Genomic DNA, 26,245 nt, shown 5'->3' with positions numbered 1-26,245 from the left:
AACTGATTTACTCGCCATGCAAATTGATGATCTTCACGTGATATTTTGCTGTTCCATTTGCATGTATTTGACTGAATTTTGTGAGAAATTTTCCAATAACTCTACGAAACAGCCGGGAGGACAGGCCGTACGAGGTAATTTTGCATTTTCCTGCAATATGAGTCTATCACAATGTCGACCTTCGTGTACGTAAGGGTAATGCACATAGTGACAATATTACTTGCTCCTGAATTAATAACATCCTTCGCATGTACATGAACAATAATTAATGGAAGTTTTAGGGAGGTCTCTAAAAGTGACGTTAGGCTTTTAATTATTTACCTTGTAAGATGCCATGAAATCAATCTGCATCCAGATTCCAGAGGGAAAACTAGATTTCAATTTTTCTGAATTGCATTGTCTAAGTTGAAGCGTGATACGCTTAGAATGATAAAAGTAGCTTATTAACGAAAAGAACTTATAATTTATCGTAATTCATACGAATATGATAAATGCGATTTTGAAAACTATTTTATAAGCTATTATTCTTGAACAGATAATGCCTTATTATTTTGATGTTGAATATACTTTACTAGCTGCCTCTTATGAAAAAGAGAATGATTTTTATTAGCTCCTTCCATTTACGTACCCTACGGCTTATCAATAGCTACACAAAATTTCAAATATAACTTGACCAGTTTTCTATAATTTATTAGCTGTTACAAAGGGTTATCTACTCCTAGACGGCCAGTCTTTTTTCACACTTGAAGGAGATTGAAAGGAAATTATGAGATGTAGAATCCTCCATTTTACAAGTTTTTTTTTAATTTTATCCTTACCTAAAATTCTATCTCCCCTCACTTAAAATATGCTTTTTTTATTAATTTTTATTATTTAATTACCCTTTTCATTGCAGAGGGTTCAATACTCTAATTTCCATATTATAAATCAATGTATGACTTTTCGTAGTGTTCGTTTTTTTACCAATATAAGGAAGCAGTCAATATTTCAACAAAAAAGCTTATTAAAGATAGTTTGCACAGTGTGCACCCGTATACTATGGCACACGAAAAATAAAAAGCATTCCAGTCACTCGTGCCGACAAAATACTTTCACCGAATTTCTGCGGACGATGCACACTTAATCGAATCATGGCTACACTCTTTTTATGTTGCCCAGGCAGAAATCGACGCACCTATCGTTTAATTTCTCAGCAGTATGGATATCAACTGGATCAGCAAAATCTCTTCGGAAGGCCATAAATGGATTTGGTCTTCGGACTTAATTAAATAATCCTCCTGCGTGACCTGGATTCGATGTAACATGGTCGAGAGACTTCTTACAAAAAACAAGCTTCCTTTGCCATGACTAAGCCTATGAAGAAAAATTCACCTAAGAATATCGGGTATGGATATTCACCGTAGAAATAAAATGGCATATCTTACCAATCACAAAATGAAGAGGATCCGAAGGTATAAATTTTTTTCCTCCAACCTGACACAAATCTAGAGCACACTTCTAGACTTCTTCGAATTCAACTGATAACCCATAATCCACTAGCAAGTGAATTTTGTCCTCAACTGCAATGGGTGTTTTAACTCACCTGTAACTCGAAATTATATTCTAACAAAAATTTACTCTGCACTGATAAAAATTATTCAATTATTGCAATGATAATATACCAGTAAAAACACTTGTAAATACTGCTGTATACTCTAGATAGATTATAGCTTAGAATTCCGCTTGAGGCAGAACGTGACGAATATATACTTCGAGTAAAATTTAAATTGCTAAAGCAATGGTTATGTACAGTTATGATAATAGAAAAATATTGAATGAAATCATCCTTAATTCTCAATCAGTTATTATACTCTTAAATCAGAGAAATTCCCTGGAGATGATAACGAGATAACGAAAACGGAGGGATCATTCACTTAAACAGGATGAATATCAGAGAAGACCTCATAAGAAGGAAATGTACACACCTCTTCAGCCAATTAAATTAGTTACTAAAAAATATACCTAAAGGCAATAGCAGCGATAGTCGCTGAAACGGACATGTAAACGTACTAGCGATTAAGACTCCGTGCACGTGATATTTTTACATATGCTCAAGGAGCTAATTTGATCACAGTCACATGCCAAGATCAGAGCACTGAATGTAATAGGTGGTATTCACATTTAAAACGGGAGGGACACTGGAAAGGTTTAGTCAATATTTGTGGTTCCTTTCTTTAGTTTTAAACATCGAGGGGGCGCGTTTTAAAGAGCGCATCGCGGCGATCCCCACATACCATTTGAGTGGGATGGAAAACAAATAGCCCTAAGGAGGTTCTTACCTTGCTTCATAGGTCCCGGGTTGCGGCATCGGCGATGGGATCCTGGGCGGCAGAATGGGTATCGGTGTGGCCCGTCGGCGGACGGGGGCCGCACTCGACCGGGACCCTGAGGCCCTGCTTCCCCCAGAGCTCTCCATCGCGAAGGAGAGGTTCGTCCTCGTAGGTGTGAACGGGATGTGCAGCTGAGTCACTCACTCCTGACCTCAAGCGAAGGATGTCGTGGATTCACGGTCCGGCGACCATGGACCTGAGAAAACAGGAGCGGAAAGCCAAGGTTAGAAAATACGCAGGCCGTTTGATGATGAGACTGGTCAATTCCACCCCAATTTATTAAAATAATTCGGTAGATGGATGGGAAATATGTATATGCTACAGCAAAAAACAAACCATCCCAATGCAGCTTTTTTCTCGTGAGTTTTAGATAAAAAAGGTGTAATTTCTGGCATTTTCCCGGCGAACAATGGCAGTGAAGAATTCTCGGGTCCCACACTGGGAAAGGTTCTCCGTATCTTCTTCCGACGTTTCGATATGCAAATTGCCCTTTGTCCTCAGTGATTCAGTAATCCAATGAATTGGATATGGAAGACCTCGCCCGGTGCGAGTACCGAAAAATCTTCACTGCCAAAAAAGGCGAAAGTTGGCGCCCATTTTTTAAGAGTTGCTGACGTCATTAAGGTTCTGGTTCAAGCTCTCGCTCCGATCCTTTTACTGGGGGAAGGAATCACTCGTAAGAGTTTCAACAGGTACGAATCGCGCGAGGTCCATCCAAATGGCCGAGGAGGTATGAGAAGGTTGACTCTCTCTACATGATTTTGTGACATCATCAAATAATCTATGAAAGGGAAATGCCGGTGAAATTTACCCAAGAATAGGCCGAGAAGTAGGCGACGCGTTAAAAGTGGAAAAAATGTGTTTCTTACTTTTTCAAACTCTTTAATAATAGAATTTATTTAAGACTGAAATTCGAGAATTTTTCGTATTTCCAGTGCAAAATTCACTTTTTCTAAGTTTTCAATTAATGGGTAGGTACATTTTTAAAGGTGATAAAATTTATCATGTCATCTACAAAAATGTTGCTTCAAAATTCCTCTCAATTACCCAAATAATCGATTAGTACAGGTAAGTCAAAATCAATTTAAAGTAGAATAACGATACAATCATTTCAGAACCAAAGAACGAGAAGTATACTTCAAAACTGTCCATGATTTTACATGAGAGGTGGTGAAATTTGACGAACTGACCGTTTCATACACGCAAAATAGAATATTTCAAAGCAGAATTTATATCCTTTAAGAGAGGAAAATACAGGTGATTCACTTAAAGACTTAATTAAGATTTATCCCCTTGAAGCTTAATTAATTTCACTTAACCGAACTTCCTCACATGATCGTTGCAAGTTTGTCTCTTAAGATGACTAAAGCTGCTTTATTCATGAAATTACAGATGAAAAACATAAAAGACGTTGAAGATAACACTTCAAATAATTCTAAGGATATATCTCGAATATATATTTTTAAATGGTAGGTTAAATTACTTTTGTGCCATAAGGGTTTAGCGATATGTAGGTAAATCGAATTCGGCAGTGGGTTAACGGCATGGATAAAGGCTGTTGGTAAGGCAGCAAAATATAATGCATCTAGAAACCAAACCATCATATCTTGAAGTTGTTCATTAAAAATATAACTTTGTAGGGAAACTAACACCTACTTCGCAGAGGGAGATTTAACGGAATATCGTCATAATATCAGCACCAATTTTCACTTTTTATCAATGAGACATTGCTCAGCTTATTAAAACAACTTGTCTGTTTCCACACAATTTTTTTTTCACCGACAATGGTTTCGGCAACTTGTGCCTTGACAATGGCACAAGTTGCCGAAACCATGGACGGTGAAATTAAAATTGTGTGGAAACAGACAAGTTGTTTCAATAAGCTGAATATCAAAGATTTCCACCGCATCACGCCGGACACTGTATCTTTGAGACAATGCTCGTTTCAAAAACATAGCGAGAATCAGGCGACAAAAAGTTCAACAAATTTCTTTCGGACTGTGTTTCTGTATCTACCATTTCAGTTCGACAAATTGCGCCCCATATAATGTAAGAGAGAGAAGTGAATGACTGTTAGGCAATTTCAATTATTTCTCAATTTAGCTGTGATGATTAAAGTTGCTGTTACTGTCTCCGATTGCTTGGGAATAAAGAAAATTCGATTTTCTGACCGCTGCACGTTGAGTGAGAAGCATGGACGCGCAAAATTACTTGTAGGAGAGATGAAAGCCTTATCAGCGACGCCATTATGTTGCCGTTGCTATTTACGGTTGCTAGGGAGCCACGAATCGCGATTGGCTGATCTTTGCACACAAAGAGTAAAAGCAAGGAGGCGTAAAATTACTGTAAGGGAGTATAAAGGCTCTCAAAGACGCTATCCTAGACTTTTTTTCCTTTAAACAAGCAAAAAATAATGGTGCTTTCGTCTTCTTGCAGTCATTCAGAATTGTCTATCAAAAACCAAAATTTATAAGTCATTTCTATCAAAACAAAGACATTGTACTTATTGGAGCATAAAGCGAGTACTTCCATGAACTAATTATACTCTATTTCTCTCTCAATATGAACAGAAAATACGCATGAAATGAATTTTTAAGGTGCCCAAAGTTATCGGTTCCATTTAAACCGTGAAGTAAAACGTAAATACCTAACAATGCTTTGTGAAGTACCAGTTTACGAATGAATGATACACGATTTGCAAGACCAGGTTCGAGTCGTACCTTTACTATTGATTTCTATTATGAAAGATTCATATAAAATATATCTCAAGGAATAATTAGAGTAAACATTTATTTCGAAGGAAATTATTACATAAAACTGCTGATAGTTTGTTACTTCTTCCCCGTGAATTTATACTTCCATTGCTTAGACATAGGAATAATCATTATAATAATAATTTTCATGCGATCAGGTGGTGAACTGAGCCTGAAATAAACTTAAATTATTATGCTCACAATAGTGAATTCATCTATTTCTTGGCCAAAGAATTGAAATCGATCGTTCATTCCTTAAAAAGGTGAAATGCAGGATGTCGACAAGTATTTTACAAAAATATACGGCCCAGTACCTATTCAGAATTTCACTACACGAAGATAGAAGAAGGTAATAAAAAGATGAAAATATTGAGTAAATAAGGAAAACTAAGGAGGCAAAAGGCCTGGGGGATGATGTGGTGGGATTAACTAGGGAAGAGATGTTTATAGGAATGGAGAACTCGGAGAGGAGATTCATTATTGACCAGCCTCGTCTAAAAGCGAGGTCTAGGAGGGCTTTTATGGGAGTGAGTTCCCTCGGGTGAAGGGAGGAATTGCTCCGCCACGAGGAAAACCGAAATCCTCTTCCTCTTCTTACCTCTCTCCTCGTGCTTGTTTGCTCTGACTCTCCTCCATTGGCGTTTATTTCGTTAACGGAACAATCGGCTGGGGTACGGCTGCGTCGCGCAACAACCCCCTCCGACCGCGCTAGCCATTACGCACTCTGTGGTCCGCTTTCTTGGTTTATTTGAACGCTGCTGATAGTCGAAGGCAGGTTTTGCTTTAGGTTACGGGGTTGGAAATCTAGGAAAGCCCTCCAAAAATAAAAGTTGATTTCGTTCTATATGTATTGCCGAAGATTTCTCTGACCTTTCTAATGCTAATCGCGACGTTAATCGAATATACTGTATTTTACTCCCTAAAAACATGATGTTAATCCAAAAATGAGCAAGTTGACCGGCCAACAGAGTCAGAGTTCTAATAGCTGACTCTAGTGGTCTACGAAGTGCAAGAAAATTTTTATGCCCTCAATATCCTGGGCAAGCATAAGCGAATGTGGGAGGAAAAAAAAGATAAATTACTCTTTTTTTCGATGTTTTATTTGGATAATAGGTAGCGTTTTTAAATATCGTAAATGTAATTTAGAGATGATATACAAGATTAATGGTGATTTGGTAAAAAGTACCCAGGTCACTTAAAAATGAAATTCCAAGCAGTTAAATGAATTTGGGGGAGGTTCCGCATATTTAAAAGAGGAATTAGAGTGAATTCTAAATAATGGCTAAGTTTAGAGTTTAACAACAACATTTCAAAGGTTAGTTAGCGCAGAAAATAAATTCAATTGTGTTCCATTGGCTTAACCACCGCGTTCAGGCGTAGTTACAGTGACCCAGAATATATATTTCAATGTCGCTCATTTTAAACTTAATGATACCAAAAAATAATTCATATTGAAATTAAAAACAATTTGAAATTTGGATTTCGCTATTAATATAATGATAACCAACTTCACTGTCATAGATCTGAGACACTGAATTTTAAGTGGTGCACATTAATAAAAACAACCACTTATTTTATCCATATTTCTAAGTTTCCTAAATATCATAAGAAATCCATCCTAACATTGCGAACTCTTACCAAGATTACTTCGAAAATGGCACGGTTTTTCGCGACTGGAAACCGGAATCTCCACTCTGAGGATTAATTTCAAGAACTTTTTTATGCATGGAAATTAAACTGCATAAGATGGAATATCGGACTTATATCTGTATGCAGCAGAACTTGGTATAAATTACAATAGCACAAAGAATTGAGGTTGCTAAATCAGTCAAGTGGAGGATCCGAAAGGGCTTGTGAATATTTCTCTTTGTATTGTGACAATACATAAAATAATATGGTTCCACATCCCATCTCTCTTAGTATTCTGACAGTAAATAAAAATAATTTGGATCCACATCCCATTTCTCTTAGTATTGTGACATCATATAACAAACATTTGGCTCTATTTTCAAGGCTCCATAGCTTAACACGTTAAACATTCGTCTTCCTATGATGCTACCTTTCCTTCCACAGAAATCCAAGTCTCACCCTCCCACCATTTCCAAGCCTTCACGGTTACAATCGAATGTGCAAAATAAACAGAGATCCCGGTGAAATACGAGAGGAATACCTCAAAATATCACTCAATGAGAATCGCAACCCTAATTTTAAATAAAGCAATCGGTTCGAATTTCGAAGTTCCACCGATGTAAACACGAGCTTTTCTATTGGAAGATACCCACAAAAAAAATCAGAGCCCCTCCCACGCGTTTCCTCCCAGCCGTCGCCTTTGCAATCGAAAGCTGATCGTTAGAAAAGTTGGTGGAGCGTGTCCGCGTGATACTCCACCCCATCTCTCTCTCTCTCTGCAGACGTAGCTGCCCTTAACGTGCATTCATCAAAAAACCTCGCCGACGACGACGTCGACGATGCTGCTTCAACCCGGGCGAAGAAAACCAAACAGATCGATGATGACGAGCACGCATTAAGGGAGGAGAATGAAAACGGGAAAGGGGAAAAGCGACGGGGTGGATACGGAGACGAACCAAAAAAAAAACGTAAATGTATACGTGGAGAGATTCACGAGCTACTCTTCGGGCTGGGGCGTTCGCGGGCTCACCGCGTTGCACTCGTGGTTAACCGGTGAGGCGGAGGAATACACTAGCGACGATGCATTTCGAGCATTCGGCGTTGCTTCTTCGTCTTCCTCGGCGATAAACTCGTCATATTTGGAGTGCATTTCTTGAGGGTTTCTTTAATTTCAGTAATGACCTCCTACAACAGTCGTGCGATGCCAGGAAAGGGTTTGCCAAAAACCTACGGTAATGCTGAGGTGTCGCTTCACTTCCGATATAGCGAGAGTATTTTGTTTTTTTTTACACGATGTATCACTCGAATCAAACCCATTCTGTCATCTAGAAAACCTATAGGTACCGTGGAGAAGTCTTATACCAAGCTTTGCCTATATCTCGATTTGAGAAATTTACACTCGAAAAAGCACAAAAGTTCAGTGAAATTCTTCACCACCGCGTAGGTTGCTGTGGCGGTTGCTGCTGCGAAGATTTTAGGTTAAGTTTTAAACAAGTGATTCGTTGCAAAAATTTAATGATCGAACGGAATTAATGCCTTCTCTCAGGTCATTGTTTTTACTGACAATAGGAAAACAACCTGACAGTTTATTAACACAGACTTTTGTGAAATAAACAATTTCCATGCTATTAAGATAATTCAAATTCCACTGTAGAAAACCTGGATCATTATAAGTCCCAAAACAATATTTTTTCAATTTCATGAAACATTTCATCCTTACCTTAGTAACTAATGAAACTGTTAGAGAAATATCCCAGGATTTTCAAGTTGGAAGGTAATGAAACCCTCGTGTAATTCGCCGCGCAGAAATATCCGAATATGGGCATCAGAACTTCACGTTATCAATTTCGGAAACTGAATTGCATTTTGAAAAATAATAAATTTCAAAATCCAAAAATGGCTTATAAATAATATTTCCGTGTACCTAAAATATTTCTACTTTCCTGGTGTTACCACAAAAAATATTGCAAGTTTCCTTTCCGAATGAACCAAGCACTTCAAAAATTTTCCCTACGATTATAATGGATCAAAACAATATCCAGTGACGGATGTGTTGCCTATTATTCCTTACTATGAAATAGCCATATCTCACTGACACTTCCAATTAGAAAAAATATGATGTTATGATAAGGAATTAAGTCAATGCAACATTATTTCCGTTCCACCTATCTTGGGAGATTTTCTCCTTGAGCGCGTATTGTGTGGTGACTGGAGGAGTTCGGGCCCAATTCCATTATTCGCCAAACCAACGAATTTTTTTCACTCTCAAGAAATATCCTCATCAAAAACTTTTTCCGAAGAGCAAAATTGTTCCTCATATAGATAATAAGAGAAAATAAGAATAAACATTTTAAAAACAAGGTAATTAATGGCTTCTCAAATACCATTGATGAAATCAAAGACTCGACACGTTAATGAACTTACCATCCACGTCTGACAAAATTCGCTACATGCGCCATGCATTCCCAACGACGAATACCGAATGCTTTACGTTTTAACCCTTTGAAAATAATGGCAGATGAATAATAAAAAAGTATCATCTCCGATCGGCTTCTCGACGGCCGCTTCTTGTGATTTCATGTTTTTCGGGAGCCAATTATTTTTCCGAACTCATGCGGAGAAAAAATTTCAATGATCAACTCCTTTACAAAAACCCTTATTGGTTTTCAGGCATGGTTGATTTTTGATTGATTAAGCAAAGAGCATGGAATGCCGAAGACTCCACAGCGGCGAACGAAACTGAGCTGCCATGACATACAGTTAGATGCACATCAAAGATCTCTCAAGGGGTAAAAAAACTGTTCGATGATCATAAGGACCTAGGTAAAATTACAAATGCATCAAAGATGTCCAACTTTATGTAATATTGATTCAAAAATATTTAAATGAATGAGAAATATGTTGGAAAAACGATTTCTGCCCATGCTTAACTCAGCATTGGTCCTGTGGGCTTTTGGTACACCGTTGGTATGGTGGAGTGTTAGGACACCCCCAGTGAAAAAAGTCGTGTATAATTTTTTCCCTCTCCAATTTTGTTTCGGTATTAAAGTGTTGCGTTAAGCAAACTATTGCGTCAGAACTACAAATTCAGTCGACAATTCAAAGTAACTCTTTGAAGAGTTAAAATGCAATCTTCATTCCAATAATAGGGTAGTTCCCTATTTTTTATTTGCCTAAATCGAAAGATTATCACACCTGGAGTACGTATTTCACGCTTTTAGAATTTTAAATGATGATAGCTATTTTTCGCGAGTAAACGAAAAGTGAAAATTTTCAATCACGCGAAAACGCGACGGCTAAGTATGAATGCTGGGAAAAGTCCGTGTGACGTCCGACTGCTGCTGAGTGAAACTACCTGGGTGCCAGGCTAAGAACGCCGCTACGATGCAGGCTGCTTGCTGCCGAGCACGGCGGTAGCGTAGAGTACCCTGTAAGCAGGTAGTGCTTGGCTTACATTAGGATTATTATTAATACCCTATCAAACGAAGGAAACTTTCCGACCATAAGCAATTTTAATAGGTGATTATTAAGAGATGTTTCCCTGAGCTCAGTGCCTCATGCATTGGTAATCTCAGACGATGTAAAACTCCCGACTACTCGTATAGCATCTAGTTCCCTGTGACGTCACGTAGACCACTCGCATGGGCGCCAATCTGGCCTTTTTCAAATGAGGTTAAAATTTACCATTAACATTCACCTAAACTGGGATTTCTAAAACCAAATAATTTGTATTTTAGGAATGTACTAATGGTGGGTAACGAATCGCAATCTATGCCTTTCATTTTCTTTGATGAAGGGAACTACCCTATGAAGATAGCGAAATAAGAGATAGCGTGATGAGCATCACCGGAAGTATATTCATTTTCAGAGCTGAGACATAAAACCTTCGGTGCATACATCATAGTTCAAGCCATAACTATATACGCTCTAAATATCGATTTGTGAAACGATATGAAAAGATATAAATATACTAAAAAGAGCAATTTTGTTTCTCCCTACCTTCGTTAGTGTGGTGGGGTGTTTGAATACCCCTACAGGGAAACTATATTTTCGCACATAGACCATGAAAACGGATTAAAGAGAGATGCAAATATAAATTATAATACATATTTAGGAAATAACTGAAGATATAAGGTTCATCAGTGCTACCATACCTAAAATATGAGATAAAATGTAATCTACTGCCAAAAATAGTACTTTACTGCCAAAGTTAAGCACATTTTGCTACTTTAAAGTGATAATTAAGTTTCAAGGTCAAAACCATGATATCTCACAGCTTTTAGTAAAAACCTTTACGTGTTGCAGATTCTTTCCAATATTAATTGAATCCATCAACGGGATATATGCCCCAATCCAGAAATTAAGGACTCTGATAACCACCAACTGTAAAGAGGAGGACAGCTCACATCGTTGCCATTTATATCTATATATATAAAAGAAAGTCGAAAATCGTGTTAGTTAGAACACTTATAACTCGAGAACGGCTGCACCGATTTCAATGAGATTTGGTTCTTTGGATTCGTCACAGGCGGGGTTAACATATAGGCCATTAAAAAAGGATAATTTCACACAAAAAATTCATCTCTTTCCTATGGACATGCATTTAGGAGTTATAGTAACACAACAATTGATAAGTCGGTCAAAACTACAAATTAAATAATTTGTTTTGTTTTTACCACTTTAATAACTGAATTTAGTAACAATATAACATTTTAATTACTAAATATATTCAAAATATTAATTAAATTGAAATTACAGTTTTTAAATTTAATTCGAGCTGATTGTAAGCCCAGCCGTGGCCCAGCTCGAGTTGACACTTCACTACCGTGTTTGTAAACAAATCTCCAAGCAATTGTTGACAAACGGTAATGTCCGTGTTCCTGTCGAGGAATCGAGTAGTTTGCTCATCAACAAAGAGTTCCAGAATATGATTGATCACCAAAAGAATCAAAGATGGTTGATTTAGCGAGCAAGAACGAAGATGTGGATGACTAAAACGAGGTAAATTCAAATAGTTCGTACTCTGCATGGATTCGAATCTTTTAAATGTGTAACAAACGAAGACGAAATCACCAACTATCTATCTGAATATTTTAAGTCCTTGGACGTACCTGGCTTACCAAGGCACGATTTACAGAAAAATGTAGTTTCTGTGCTCATGATCTTTCGAAGCCTAAACCAACCATAACTATCCAACGGAACGTGTTTGATCATTAAAAAAATTGGCGATGAATGTGATTCACGCAACTTTACTCAAAGGAAAATTCAAAGGTTAGGAAGTCCTCATTCCGTAGATTCCATGATCTCAACTCATATGCCCTTTTGAGCTTAAAAGTATTCAATTTACAATTCGTGTTGCATTCGTGATAACGATTAAAAAATCGCATGGTCATTCTTTCAGTTTTTGTGTTGTTTGTGCTCATGTGCTAATGAAAACCCATGATTTTCTCATGGTCAATTTAGCGTGCTATGTTCACGAGTCGATAAACCATCCTCTGTATTTCTTCCTTCGCTTCAAGTGCGTAGCTAGGATAGGGGGTTTTGGGCGCAGCTAATACCACGGGTCTGTAGGGTATAGAAAACTCGCTAAGGTAAGCGGGAAGTGTGGGGGCACTTCCCTCAGACATTTTTTGAGATAAATGGTTCAAAATAGTGGGTTTTGCGGCTGTGTGAATAGTTAAATATGTTTTGTTTGTTAGTCATCCGTCCCCCTAATATTAATAACAAAATCTTTCATTAAAAAATTCTCTAAGCTCTTGGGGGGGGGGGTCATCCCCCAAAACCTCCCCTCGCTGCGTCACTGCTTTGCTTCGCTATATTTATTTAGCTTCATCCGCTTCATCTTGCGCCTGATAACAAAACAAAAACTGTTGTTTCTCAGAAGGTGCTTGACGCAAGACATTAAACCCGAATGTGTAGGGGTCACCGTGGTGCGTTTACGCATGCAGTACGTTTACACAGTGCATTTTTTCCAAACAGAGATACTAAAACTGGCGCGCCTTAAGTCATTTAATGCGAATGCTGCTTCATAGGGGCTTTTCTTGCACGATTTTGAGCATCAGTCAAGCGTCGGTCTGGGGTCGTGTCAACCTGCCCCCTGAATGGGCCAAGTGTATGCAACGGACTTGGACCTAAAAACATTTTTTACAGCTAATAACGCAAATAGCCAACAACTGAATGCGTATAATTTTTATTTCATGAACTGCTTTATTAAACCACAATGCCCAACATTTCTTAAGCTAAAACGTAAGAAAATTTGTTGAAAAAATCCGCGTAAACGTGCTCCGATTCACCCTATGTAGATTCAATAAAGAAAATGTCTTTCTGGCAAGCAATTTTGGTACTCATTTACGTAGTTTTATTGAATTTGTACCCTTATTTTATTATAATAAATTATGACATAAAACATGATTAAAAACGATACAGCCGCTCCTGATTTATAAATGGTGTAAGTAAACTGTAAGTTCATTGATTGTTAGGCGGTACGAAGTTCGCCGGGTCAGCTAGTATATGTATAAAATGCGACGAAATGCGTGATGAACGATTTGGAAAGCATCATCCGCGACGGGGTCATTTGCTAAACAACAAGAGAACCGCTTTCAAATGAGAAATCCAGGATCAACTGCCAATTTCGCCGGCTAATTACGCAATTACGTGGCTGAAAGCTTTCAAAGCAGACCCATCACGCTTTCATATGAGCATCCGAACCACTAAAAGCCTCGGGCCTGGAGTCCACGTAACTCCGAATTTTCGGCTTGAAAGAAATTAGCCCCTTCATCGACCGATGCAAGATTCCAGGCAACAGTTAACACTGAAAAAGGAAAATGAACCGCAGGTAGACCAAAAGAAAAAAGTGCCATGAACAAAAAAGGTAGTCAGAATTCTTGAAGGGAAAAATATCTGCGTAATAAAAGCCACTATTGCGGTAATTAAGGAATCATGATGGGGCGAGTAATGGCATTCGTTTATTTCCTCTACGGAATCACCCACCGGTCGCGTAATCTTAAATAAAATATGTGTTTCGTCATTTGGCAAACTAAATTTCTGATTTTAAACCGATAGGACCATTGGATTTCCTTAAAAGAGATGAGGAGAAAGATTTGTAAAATTCAAATTTCCAGGAATTTAAAATTCTGCCTCAAAAAATTAAATGATGTATTAAAAGATATAGGCAATAGTTCAAAGGCTATATGATAGGTTGCACTACAGAAACTAGACCAAATTCCGTCCAAGCATTTTGTGTGCCACCAAACAAATTAAGAAAATCCCAGAATCCCAGAGAGGGAGATAATTAATTTCGCACATTAAGGACTCTTTTAGGGACTCTTAAGGGAATAGCAATAGACTAGTTGTTCAATGGAAAAGGGAACGAATACAAGGGTAAGTAGGTATACCTCCATCGGCGGCAAAGAAAATAAATTTCATCATCAAACGCTAATCCATTTACTATTATTTTATTAATCCTTCAACTTGCCGTGAACTAGCCGGTAATGTATTTCCAACTAGCTTATAATGGAATTCCACTGTTTAGTCCTCAAAAGTGGAGGTATGTGTAAAAAGTTTCCGCCGTCTAAGCCACAATTTGGATTTAAAATGGCGAATTTTCCTTCACAGGTGGAAATGCTATACGAGAATCCACCGTTTCTTCTTCTGTCGTGTAGAATAAGGAACCTCATGGAAAAAAACATGATAAGAGAGGAAAAAGCGACAAATATAGCAGCCATAGAGGTAAAATTCCGAGATAGGAAAGCTTGAATACTGAAGGAACTGAAGAGCTTGAATAAACATACATGGGGACGAATTGTGAGGAGAGGTGGGCAAAGAATGAGGAATGAGATGAAATTGATCATTTGATTGCGTTGGAAATCGTCGAAAGAGAAGCAGTGTCACCACGATAACACCATGAGAGATGGAAGACGAAAAGAAAAGGGCAGAAAGGAAAATGATGAAGATGAAATCAAATGAGAGACAAAGTGAACAGAGGGAAGAGAATAGAAATGCAAGTAGGGGAGAGATATGGAGGAGGAAAAAATACTTTGCCAATAACGGCGTCTTCATCAACGGTGCTAGAAAAAAATACAGTAAAAAAGTAATTAAATGGTTCTAAGCCAGGGAATTATAAGGAATAGTCTATCATAAAAAAATGCACGTGAGCATTAAAAAGGATGAACAACGTGCCTTAGATGAAACGAACAGAATTCAAGAGAAAGAGCAAATTTTCCCAGTACTATAAGCCTAAAATAAATGAAAAACAATCAATGGTGTGTTAAGTAAATACTCCACAATGACTAAACTGCAGGGATGGTTTTTATCAAATAACATTACAAGAGCTTAGTTCCCCGAGGTCCTATCTTTTTGGTCTCACAAATGGTAAAGAAAGGAAACTCGTACGCGGAGCAATTGAATGCTTCAAATGGAAACAGAATATATTGAAATGAAGTTAAGTAAGTATTTAATAATTTAAAAGGATACGTATTTACAATCATGACTCAACCATGATTGATGTTATGCATGCAGAAAAAATACTCGGAAAGGTCAATTCATTATCTTTCAAGTGAATGCTTGATTTCGATAAAAAACATTTACGTACGTGGCGTCAATTGAGCAAGCATAAGGCATCTTAAACTAAACATCCGATAGGAAAATGGGAAAGTTCGCAAACCAAGAATGTCCTATCACGACAAAGGAGTAACTGTCTAAGGAAATGTAAAGAATATCGATTCCAAATGGATCCTCCTTCCTCCAAGCGTACGCCCTCTTCTGTGAACATATCAAAAAAAAATTCTGAAATTTTTCTGAATAATGTTTTCAAGGGGAAGTCAAGGAAAACACTTATTCTCCTCGCTAAAACCGCTATGCTGAATGAAATCTTTGGGTCGAAAAGAATGACAAAAATTAAAATCCGTGCACTTGGCTGAGAATAAATTAACATATTCAGGAAAAAAATGCAAGAGGAAGATGCAAGCTGCAAGGAGCAGATTATATTCACCTTGGATATTTCACTTTGAACGGTCAAGCAAAATTTAGAATTATTTTCGTGATAAGAAGTGAATACGGAGATGAATTTTGTCATTTGGAGCAAGTACCAGCTTAAAAATTATTCACTGGAAAGGAGCTGCACGCCGTAAATGGATTTTTCCGGGTAAGTGCCGGCGATGGTGCTTCCCAAAGATGGAAATGAAATGAGCCCTCATATACCGAGAGAAGTGAGGGGAAAACTACAAACGGCTTAAGAAGTTGAAGTGTACGGAGGGTTGGATCATGCAATGCAAAACCATGGAGGGGAGAACAGTCAAATTATTCTGCACGTAGGGAATCCGATACGATACCGGCGGATTATTTCACTTATACCTGGAAGATTGCCTTACAGATACCATGATTCTTTATTTGAACAATACTGAGAAGTATTTCATAGGAGGATGAATTATATATTATAAACGATCTTCCAAAATCTGACCGGTAGTTACAAACGACACTGCGAAATTACGTGCAAACAAAACCCACATGGACCGCCGACTTATAAGAGTTCCATAGAAAAGTGTGTCCGTTAGTGTACAACAAATTTTCCTCTATTTCCTGAATTTTATTCTGCAAATAAATTCCAGACTTAACCTATCACCCAATATTTACGAATGCCGTTGCTGGTGCTGTTTTAAAAAATGATTAAATACTCTAAGCGTTAACATCAAATGCTCTATTGATTCCATTAAATTTGACTTGCGTATTTTTTCTCAATTAAGCAAACTATTGCGAAAAAATCCAAAGGAGCCTACATAGTACAATAATTCCACATCCTCTCGCCATAAAGATTGAGTTAAATCATATTAGAATCATAGCATTTTACAAGACCACCAAATGTAGGTACCCAAAGTTAAAACTCGGCTTTTCTTGACTTGCTTAGTCTGTCTGTTTCATCAATAGAATCTTGTCATTGATTTTTAGCCTTTTTCTCATCGTCGAATCGACTTGAAATTTTTCTTGTGATCACATCACAATATCCAATAATCAGACATTGAAATTGTGTTTCATTGTGCTAAAATCCCCTCAATAAATTTCCATATGAAAAACGGTGTTACATTTTCTCAAAAGATGACGTTAGTTATATTTTTTGGCAGAAATGTCTTTAGCCGCTCTGGTTTAATCGAATCCATTACTCCCTCCTGAAAATTAAAGCAATAAATTAAAATAAAAAACGCATTTTTACCAAAAACAGTCTAACATTAACAAGTATTTGAAAAGTAACGATAGCATCATACGTCAAATTTTCATTTCACAAACACAATAAATACGAGTGAATTATGCATGTCTTTTGTTTAAAATACACAATTGGTCAGCCTTATAAAAATTAGAAGTCTGAATAGCGCAGTGGATGAATACATGACTGGTAACGGGAGGGTCGGCGTTCAAATCTCTCCAATGCCCAAATGTTTAAACCTTATAGGCCACATCTTGAGACATGATGGCCTGATGAAGACAATCGTCGAAGGACAGGTGGAAGGAAAGAATGGAAAAGGAAGACCCCGAACAAAATATATGGAACAAGTGAAGAAGGATGTGAAAGAGAAGAAATACGTAGGTGTGAAAAGATAGGAGAACTGCGTGGAGAGCTGCGTCAAACCAATCCTAGGATTGTTGACCAGTGATGATGATGATGATATAAAAATTAATAAGTGGAAACTTCGCTTCACAAGATAAGCACACGATGTGGAAATAATGCCTAAATGGAATAAATGAAGTTGTGAACGAAAGAAAGTTTCATAAAAATGGAAGAGAAGGGATATGTAAAGCGATATGGGTAAAATTAGTAATGCCGCAGAAATGGAATTAAGCAGGGAAGAGATAAAATTGAGTTATAGAACACGCGCTTTTTCTCTGAGTACCTCTGAACGTACATCTCGTCAGTAAGTTAGAGAGCAAACAACAAAATCAGAGAAAGTTGGAAGAGAAAAAAATACGAAGATTCAATCCTGATGAAGCGGAATTTTATATTAAGATAAAAAATTCAATACGGAAGAGAAAAACACACACATGCCACCTCGCAGTTTTCCTACGTAAGCGTGTGCCATGAGGTGCTAGTGTTCCAACCGGTTTACCTTACACAAAATAATGTAGGTGTACATTGTGAGTGATTTGCCAGTTCGAATACCACTAACAAGCAATTGAAAGCATTAACCAAACCAGTTTAATGATTGGGGAAAAAACGAACTTCTGTAATTAGCTGATCGGCAAGTTCCACTATTTTTATATCTCGTTACCATCCAAAATTCAATGTTATAATACACATTCTATGGGTAATCGTAACAGTTCTTTGTTGAAAACGTATCTTCACAATATCATGTATGGTAAAAGGTTGCTGAGATATGTTGTACCTCTTACCTTTAATTGTATGGCAAAGGCTCTATATAATCTAAACTCTTCGGCCGAAATGAAAAGAAAAGTGAAAGAATGGTTAATTAATGAAACTGCAAACTTGTAATTTCTTTAATTAATCCGCCAATTATATTAAATTCTCATATTCTGGTTTTTCATAGTCTGGTATAATATTCTGGTTTCAAAGGTCCTAAAACTTTTTGTGTCACGTTATTGTTTTTTTATTTGTTTAGGAAGGTGAAAGTTGAAATGTAATATAAATGCTATGCTTGCAATTTGCCACTATGTAGGATAAATGGAACCTTCTGACAGAAGATGAAAGGACTTTCCTTTCTTAAAGAAAGCAATCATTAAATTGTGGAACCTGCCATTGTCTTTCCTTTCTGGTTTCATTAAAAAAAGATGTTACAAAGTTAGGTGGAGATAGGAACCCTGAATATCAATCACAATTTCACTGGGAAGGGATGAGAATATGATGTGCAATTCCGTTTTATTCCTCTTGCCCGTGAACCCTTGCGTCTCCGCCGTACCACAATGAGTCTTCCCCACGCATAAAATCACAGCCCCCATCCGAAAACCGAACCCTTTCCGCCCCTTCTGGAGATGCGAGTACCAAGCAAGGTGCGCGCCAGAATGAAGGAAGACACGAGCGCTGGCAGCTGGGCGAGGTGGCGTGTTGCTAGGCAACCACGCACTCCCAGGCGCTTGCAGCAAGCGCTCGGCGCCGCGCCGCGCGCCCGTCAGAGTCAAATGCCACCCCTCCCATCTCGTTCTCTTCCCCCCACTCAACGCATCATCTCCCCATTTTACTCATTCCTTCATCACGTGGATTTTCCCCCTTCTTTTCGGTAGTGCACGGCCATTCAACCTCGACCAAAATATGGAAATACGTTGAGTGACAGGAAGAAAGAGAAAGAAAGCCGAGGCATACAGTTGCCGTGGAAAAAGAAAACGAAACCAAAAATACCCCATCATATTTTGCGGTATTTTACTAAATGTGGAACCATAAAAATAGCATAAGACAGCGAGATACCAGAAAATTATGAGTGGTACAAAGTGCGCTTAGACTACAGTGATGTTTCGGCAGCTGACTCAGAGGACTTGCACATTTACCATCATGTCCAAATATACACGTGCTCAGCTAGCTAAGGCTGTCAGGTGCCGCGGACGAAGAAATCTGCTCGGTTTTATTATAAGAATCTACTATGAAATGCAACAAAATTTTACTCCACAATCGTTCAAAGAATAAGGATCGATCTAACATATCCAAGTGCTTATTTTTCACAGGTCACTTTTCACGTGGTTATATTGACGGATAACCACAGTTATCCTTTTCGAATTGGTTATATTTTGCAGAAAAGTCCAGTAATAATACATTCAATGTAGCAACATCCATGATAAAATGTATGTACTGCGAATGGTATTTTCTAAGCTTTAATTCAAAACTTGCTACCTACCTGGTTGCCTAGCAACTACCTACCATGGTTACGAAATTCTTTATTAATTTCAAGGTCAATTTTGAAAATGACATTGAATGCCAAAACAATGGTTGGTAGTGGAGTTACACTTTAAAGAGTGGAAATCACAGTTTTTATTTTATATTTTATCATGGATAAATCGTATTTCCACCAAGTTAAGCTTAAAAGATTTCATATGTTTGTAACACCATGGACTATTTCTAGCAAAAAAAACAGAGGCCACCATGTTATAAACACAGGAATGTAAGGGGAGAAGTGACAAGGTCGGGGATGAAAAGTGGGAGGGGGCCTATATTTCCATGAGAGGTAGGTTGTACGAAAGGGAATGAGACATAAAAGAGAGAGATTGGGGTAGAGATTTTCGGGGGTAAAATGCTGAATATCATCTCCTCTCACCGACGAGCGTGCATATGCTGCAATAATCCCTCTCCAACCGCTAATGGGGTTGAGCTCCCGGCATTGATTCATCCCGCCACGCCGCCGTCGCAGAATACCGGGGTAACAAACAAGGCAAAAATTCGAATCACGGCGTTGAGAACTCGCAGAGCTATGAATCGAATACCTCCAATTCAATGTTCCAAACGGTTAAAGCAATTAATATCATCTGCGCGCCATCAAATTTCTGAACTAATGCGCGAGTTAAAAAAAATACTGGAGTACCCAGAAATTATGCAGGTGCGCGAGGTTTGGAAGTACCGTAATTACTGTCTCATTGTATCAATTTCTGATACACGGTAGGATATCAGAGTAGAATGTTTGAAAGGGATAAAACAGATTCAATCATACGGAGCGATAAGCGAAGAAAATATTTTGCATCAATCCGATAACCAAATAAAGAAAAAAATAACAATTGAACATTTGCGAAACAAAAGTGGAGAGTGGTATTTAGTAAATAAGATTTTTGGGTATTCGGAAAAACTGCACTCTCTGCACATTACGCTTTACTCGAAAGTGAGTCAGTCGCAACGGAAGCATGTCATATCTTGCAATATCTACTCTATGAAGGGATACTGAAAGACACGAGGTGCAATTATATTTAAAGGTCTATAATCAAGAATGATATTAACCAATAAAATAAATTGAAGGCAATAAAAAAATGAAAAATTACGCGAACCTTTGTGACGTCTACAAGCATTTGACATAGAAACTGAGTCCTATAAATTAAAAGAAAAATTATTAGCGTCGACGGTTACACTGCCCAGAAAAAAGTATTTTTTTTCTAGCTTATAAGGTTTTGAGAAAGTACTTGCCAAAGCAGCTAATATTTAACTTACCGCAGGTATGGTGGGTGACCTAATACTGTTATCCTCTATTTTATGGCTTTTACCTACCCATGACACATTCCGCACCAAAGAATAATGAGAACAAAACATTGCTCAAATGATGCCCACTTTAATTATCCTCCATATTAATAATAATTCAATATAATTTTCCCAGGCATACGCAGACACCACCTTGAAGTGAACATTATTTCACAACCTACTCAAATGGCATGGATACCATGATCAAGGACAACATTAACCCATTCACTAGATACATGAATAAATATATTCAGATGAAAATTTGCAAAATAAATAATATCATACTTTCAACAATAACATAATACAGTGCCTATGAATCAGTCTACAGAATCTTAAGGCATAAATTTCATTTCATGAGAATTACAGGGGCTTTCAAAGGAAAGTAAGTTGGAGTCATTTGCTATTGAAGCCACTCTGGGATACAGAAACGTGATAAAATACCTCTCTTTCTTCTCAGATTCAGCAGCCGCTATCCGCAGATTTTTTTAAACTAATGCCCGTGGTAAAATGGGCATTTCGATTCAATTACGCAAATGAACGTGCATACTCCGAAGCAGATGTTTTTTACTCCAACCCTACCCAGCCGCCCCGAAAATGTCTCTCCCTCGACCAACCTCCGTTACTCCTTCCACCCCAAGCCTCGAGATGCGCCAAGAGAAGAGAGAGAGAACAAACCTGAAGAGCGCACGCTTTTTAGAATTAAAAAAAACTTGTATACACGACGAGGGTCCCCCCTTTTCTCAGCGGAGGGGAACGTGAGATTTACGAAGGGAGAGTTTTTCCCCTACTCCTCACCCTGTCTTTTTCCACTGGGTGTGAGGGGAGCGGGGTGATCCTTTGCACTGTGGGACCCTGAAACGATGCGATGCACCGATTGCCAGAAATGAATAGGATGTAATGCCTCGATAATAGGGTAGTCTCCTTCATCTAAGAAAACAAAACGCATATTGCGATTCGTTACCCATCATTAGCGCATTCATAATAGACAAATTATAATAATTATTTGGTTTTAGAAATCCCAATTTAGACGTATGGCAATGGTCAATTTTAACCTCATTTGAAAAAGGCCAGATTGGCGCCCATGCGATGCCACTCCACGTGATGTCACAGGAACCTTGATGCTATACGACTGGATAGGAGTTTTACATCGTCTGAGATTACCAATGCATGCATGAGGCACAGAGCTCAGGGAACCATCTCTTTATAATCACCTATTAAAATTGCCTATGGTCGGAAAGTTTCCTTCGTTCGATAGGGTATTAATAATGCTTAATTAAGCCAAGCGCTACCTGCTAGCAGGGTACCCTACGCTACCGCCATGCTCGGCAGCAAGCAGCCTGCATAGTAGCAGCGTTCATAGCCTCGTACTTAGGTAGCTGCACACAGCAGCAGCCAGACGTCACACGGGCCTTTCCAAGAATTCATATTTAAAAATTTTCACTTTTCATTTAATCGCGAAAAATGGCTATCGTCATTTAAAAATCTAAAAACGTGAAGTATTTACTCCAGGAGTAATAGTATTTCAGTTAGTCAATAAAAAATAATAGGAATCATTTTATTTGATCCAAAAGGGATCAGATGATTATGATTTAATACCGATAATGATTTCCCCTACGTTCAAATGATTTCATATCTTAAAAACCACTTCACAGAACGTGAAAAAACAAAATACTACGGACCTATCGCATTTTTTTGGGTTAAACCAATTACAAACATAAATAAAAACGTTAGTTTTTAAAGTTTAACTTTGACTAACATTCTATCATTCCTAGAGACCAACTTAGTTTCTGAAGAATGTCTTTAAGTCGATCATATGATAATTAATATGACGTTACTTTATGGAATATACTTAATATCGTATCGGAAAAAATGCGCTGCGGGCCTTTTAAAACTTTATATTACAAATTTTGTCGAGGAAGTAAGGAAATATGAAGTTTTTCTTTTATTTCAGATATATTACTCCTCGGCGCCTAGCTCGTTTCTCAGGATTTCCTCCTCGTCGATCATGTTTTACTCGAGAACGAACAACTCCCTTCCGTGGACATCTGCATTCACGTATCGTTTATCTTTAAGGTTTAATACTGGTGATGATACAGCTCCTTCGCCTGCTGTAACTATTTTATTTATTTATTCCATTTATGAACCTATAAAATATTATACATTTCCCTCTTGCAGCATTAAGTATACAAATTTAGTTTCCAACTTTTCCCCAATAGCTACAATAAATTTCTGTGAGATTTGTTTTTTACACTAGGCCATTTAAGATAAATTTTATGAATCTCAGTGGTATCACCATGCATTTACCACCATTGCCAGTACAATCTTCAGTATATTGGAGCATGATTACTTACATTACAAAGTATTATCTAATCCTAACGCCTAATCATGGGGTCAAAGTTGAGGTTAGACGATCATGGAGATACAGTACGATTGCAAATTGAAGTTCAGTTTTTTTTTAAATGTAGGTACTTTTACCTTTTCTCGAAAATTATGCCATACTTAAATTATCTATTTTATCATCATCACTGGTCAACAATCCTAGGATTGGTTTGACGCAGCTCTCCACTCAATTCTCCTATCAGCTAATCTTTTCACACCTACGTATTTCTTCTCTTTCTCATCTCTCTTTACTTGTTCCATATATTTGGTTCGAGGTCTTCCTTTTCCATTCTTGCCTTCCACTTGTCCTTCGACGATTGTCTTCATCAGGCCATCATGTCTCAAGATGTGACCTATAAGGTTGTTCCGTCTTCTTATTAAGGTTTTCATGAGGCTTCTCTTCTCTCCTACTCTTCTTAGGACTTCCTCGTTACTAACTCGGTCGATCCATTTGATTTTCATCATTCTTCTGTAGCACCACATTTCGAAGGCCTCTATCGTTGCTTTCTCCGCTGCGGTCATTGTCCATGCCTCACTTCCGTATAGGAGCATACTCCAGATGTAGGTTCTAATAAATAGTTTCTTTACTTCCATATTTAAGTTTCCCGCTGTAAGCAGGTTTCTCTTTTGGTGGAATGCTCTCTTCGCCTGGGCTATTCTCCTGATAATTTCTATCTTACTTCTCCCGTCACTAGTTATATTGCTTCCCAAATAACAGAATTCATCCACCTCTGTCAGCTTTTGCTTCTTTATTTTAATGTTGGTCTTGGCTTCTTCTCTTCTGCTGCATACTAAGATCTTGGTTTTCTTCGTGCTTATTTTCAGTTGATATCTACCCATTACCCTACCCATATTAACCAGAATATTTTTCAAATCCGTCGCTGTTTCTGCTATAACGGCTGTGTCATCGGCAAATCTTAGCATGCTAATTTTTTCTCCATGGATATTCACTCCCAATGCCTTTTCTTTGATTTCATTATTTTATATGCCATACTTATTATTTATAAAAACAACACAATCCTATAATTCAATTAATAATCCGTAATCGCGAATGCAGTATGAAAACACATAAAATCCAGAACATAAAATATCCTGTGCTCAGTTCGGTTCCAATTCACCACTGAACTGTACTGAGATCCTGTATTCGTATTTCTGTATGCTCAACAGGAAAGGTACAATTATTCTCCAGCTCACGCGGGTTAGATAATTGCCAACCCTGGTAAAACACAGTAAGTATTCCTACTCCTCTCTCACGCATCGATTTTACTCGAAGGTTGATTTGAATAGGTGAAGGTAGAACTCACTCCGGACAAGGGCTCGGTTGTGCGAGTATCACGCACATATTCAGGGCAGGGGGATGATTCTCCATTCCTTAGGTCACTTCACGCATCGAAGCAATTTTATAGTGGGTGTCCGGTGGCACCACACAAGTTTTGAACCGAAACCTTTCACTCAGTAGTCATTGACCTCAAGCCTTCCTGACCTAGATATCGCGGCTGCATTTGGGATAAATTATACTTCAAGAATTCTGTTTTAGAAAGGTGAAAATTTTCTACTCAATCATGATTATTGTGTTAGCTACATATTTTTCCATTAAAATGTACGGCACAAATGAACACGAGTTTAAGATCTTTCATGGATAGAGCTGAAAAACATTTAGAAGAAGTTATTTAGAAGCAACACATAATGGGTTAACCACTAGGCCACTAGGCTCCCATTGTCAACGCTGCTTTGCCAAAATGGATACAAATACGAGTGACCAAAAATATGAAACAGGATGTAGAAAGGACCGGTATGAAACTCTCGGTGAGGGAAAATTTGAAAAGGACAAAAATAAATAACGCGAATAGCTCGAGGGAGAGAGTAAGTAAAGCCCCGTTCCCCTTTATTCCACCACGCCCTCGCCTCAGAATCTCAATGCCAAAATACGCGCGTCTCAGGAAGAAAAAAAATATATAATAAGAAGAGCTCACCTTTCTCTCTCATTTCCCTCCCTGAGATACGTATATTTTTGGCTCGCTGCAGCAAAATCCTCACCTCTCCCTCTCCCCCCCCCCCCAGAATTTCTACTACCCAAACCCGCCATATTTTGAAAAATTATTCCTCACGAAAGCGAAATCTCTACTCATTTTATCAATTCGATCTGCTTTCCCCTCCTGCATACCTACCTTGCGCGCCAAAAAAAGGCCCCTTTCGACTGTAAGCGATGGCCCCTTTCAACCGATTCCCTTAATTGACGCGAGTGCACGCCGAAATGTTGCGTTTTCTGAGTCTTTCTTCGTTCCTCTTCGCTCTCTTACTCTCCTACTGCTCTTTTTTTAATTCGGTTTTGACGTTAATTGGACCGTGCGCTTGGAGTAAACACGTGAGACATTTTCGCGAACGTACGGAATTTTTACGGAGTATGGATTTCAGGCTCGCGTTTTTCTGCCAGATTTTTTTAAATCCACGTGCGTACAAGGGAATCAATACTGTTTCCGCCTCGTGAAGGATGACGTTCCTTCGTATACTCTGGTTTCGCGGCACCGTGGTGGAGTCGACAGGGGCGCCGTGGTGCGGGGAATATGGGCTCCTTCACTCCGAAATGACGAGCGCAAGCCGGCGTGAGCCTCAGCTTTTGCCGCTTATCTCACGGTCTCAATCTAATGCAACAGTTTACCTGAGGTACGTGTGGGAACATTTTTTGTGCACACATTCAGTAAATGATATTCAGTGAAACGGGCTGGAGAGAGAGCTTAAAAGAGAAGTAGTTATGAGCTGCCAAAAACAAAAACAGGTCTTTGGACGCATGCTTACGTTCATGAGGATTGCATTTAGTCCTCATGAATATTTCAAAAATAATTAACCCTGAAACTCGACGTGTTTTTGACTGAGTCATCAATGGGAAGGGAATGTGTCAATGAAATTAAAATTTTATCCCATATTGACACTAAGTATATACTAGGTTGATTGAACGAGTAAAACCC

General features: G+C 38.2%; 1 protein-coding gene across 1 annotated transcript in view; it reads right to left on the bottom strand.

The window, feature by feature from the left end:
• LOC124158201 overlaps positions 1–26,245 on the bottom strand; it is a 517,531-nt gene that overhangs the window by 348,793 nt on the left and 142,493 nt on the right. The window contains exon 2 of the mRNA XM_046533388.1: positions 2,319–2,565. Coding sequence (XP_046389344.1) covers positions 2,319–2,455 — 137 coding nt within the window. The 5' untranslated portion in view covers positions 2,456–2,565. The remainder of the gene's footprint in view (positions 1–2,318; positions 2,566–26,245) is intronic.

This window comes from Ischnura elegans, chromosome 4 (genome assembly GCF_921293095.1).
Source record: "Ischnura elegans chromosome 4, ioIscEleg1.1, whole genome shotgun sequence".
Taxonomy (NCBI): Eukaryota; Metazoa; Arthropoda; class Insecta; order Odonata; family Coenagrionidae; genus Ischnura; species Ischnura elegans.
The sequence above is the reverse complement of the archived record's forward strand: the minus strand, read 5'-3'. Positions and strand labels throughout refer to the sequence as shown.